General features: G+C 59.4%; 1 protein-coding gene across 1 annotated transcript; it reads right to left on the bottom strand.

The window, feature by feature from the left end:
* Positions 1-212: 212 nt before the first annotated feature.
* Positions 213-886, bottom strand: LOC309602936 (transcriptional and immune response regulator-like). The gene has a single exon (XM_082337110.1). The coding sequence runs from the start codon at positions 847-849 to the stop codon at positions 529-531; it is 321 nt and encodes a 106-aa protein (XP_082193236.1). The 5' UTR covers positions 850-886; the 3' UTR covers positions 213-528.
* Between the last annotated feature and the right edge of the window lie 250 nt (positions 887-1,136).

The following is a 1,136-nucleotide window of genomic DNA, read 5'->3' as shown; positions in this document are numbered from 1 at the left end:
TCCGTAGCTGATCAGTCTCTAGACCCTCCCGCCTAGCCCGCAACAGCGAGGCTTAGCAAGGGCTCAGACTGTAAGGAAACGAGTTTGAAAAGGCGAAGCACCCAGGTGCAGTCAGCAAACACCGAGTCCGTCAGGTCTGGAGTCACGCCCAGGCGCGGCGTCCCCCCGCGGCTCGGTCCCGGGGCTGCCCGGAGGAGCCTGGCTGCTCTCTGCGCCGACGCTGCCGTCCGTCCGCACGGACACTGCCGTCTGCACCGATGCTGCCGTCTGCACCGATGCTGCCGTCCACGCGGACGCTGCTGTCTGCACCAGTGCTGCTGTCTGCACCGACGCTGCCGTCCGCACCGACGCTGCCGTCGGCGCTGCGGTTCGCTGCCTGCGCGGTGGGGCTGAAGCCCTGCAGGCGGTCCGGCAGGTCCCCCGTCCCGCCAGCAGCTCGAGGGGCAGCGGAGCGTGCCGTGTGTGGTCGGAGGTCACAAACAGTCCCGTGCCGAAATGTTCTCCTCCATTTCTGCTCCCTTCGCCAGTTCAGTGCACTTTAATGGAGTATTTCCGAAATGTCAGGAACTGGAGCAGCTTGTCTTTTCGCCTCTGCTTTAGCGCCATTAGCGCTCTTGTTTTCTCCTCCAAGTCCTGGTCGGTGGCGAGGATTATCTTGGCTCTTTCCTCTGCCTTCTTGTCCCCGGAGTTTTTGAAGAGTTTCTGTAGGGACTCTTCGTTGATGCTTTCAAAGATGTTGGCCACGGCTTTCTTGCGCAGGGCTGTGTCAAAGCGGTAGCCGTGGACCGAGGGGCTCACTCGCAGGGATGTGGACATGGCTGGAGTTTTGGAGCTTCTCTTTGCTTTCATCTATGTGGGGTGCTGCCGGGTTTGCCCTCGGGTCCAGTCAGAGGGATCGGTGCTGTGCTGGCTCCCAGGACCGGTATTTAAAGGCAGTCTGGAGAAAAAGCCGGAGGGCTCAAGTTACAGTGATGAGATCATGCTGATGTCAACGCGAAATAGTCATAGGCGAGTTTAACAGTTAAGCTGCCAACTTTCCTCTGCCGTGCAGCCAAGACGAAAAGTTTTCTGCGTTTCTGCGATGGGGCTGGTTTTTCTTTGACCCGCTGCAGAACTTCAGGGATCGCTGTGGGACT

The sequence above is a fragment of the Platalea leucorodia genome (genome assembly GCF_965183815.1).
Source record: "Platalea leucorodia genome assembly, chromosome: Z".
Taxonomy (NCBI): Eukaryota; Metazoa; Chordata; class Aves; order Pelecaniformes; family Threskiornithidae; genus Platalea; species Platalea leucorodia.
This window is presented reverse-complemented; position numbering and strand designations above follow the sequence as displayed.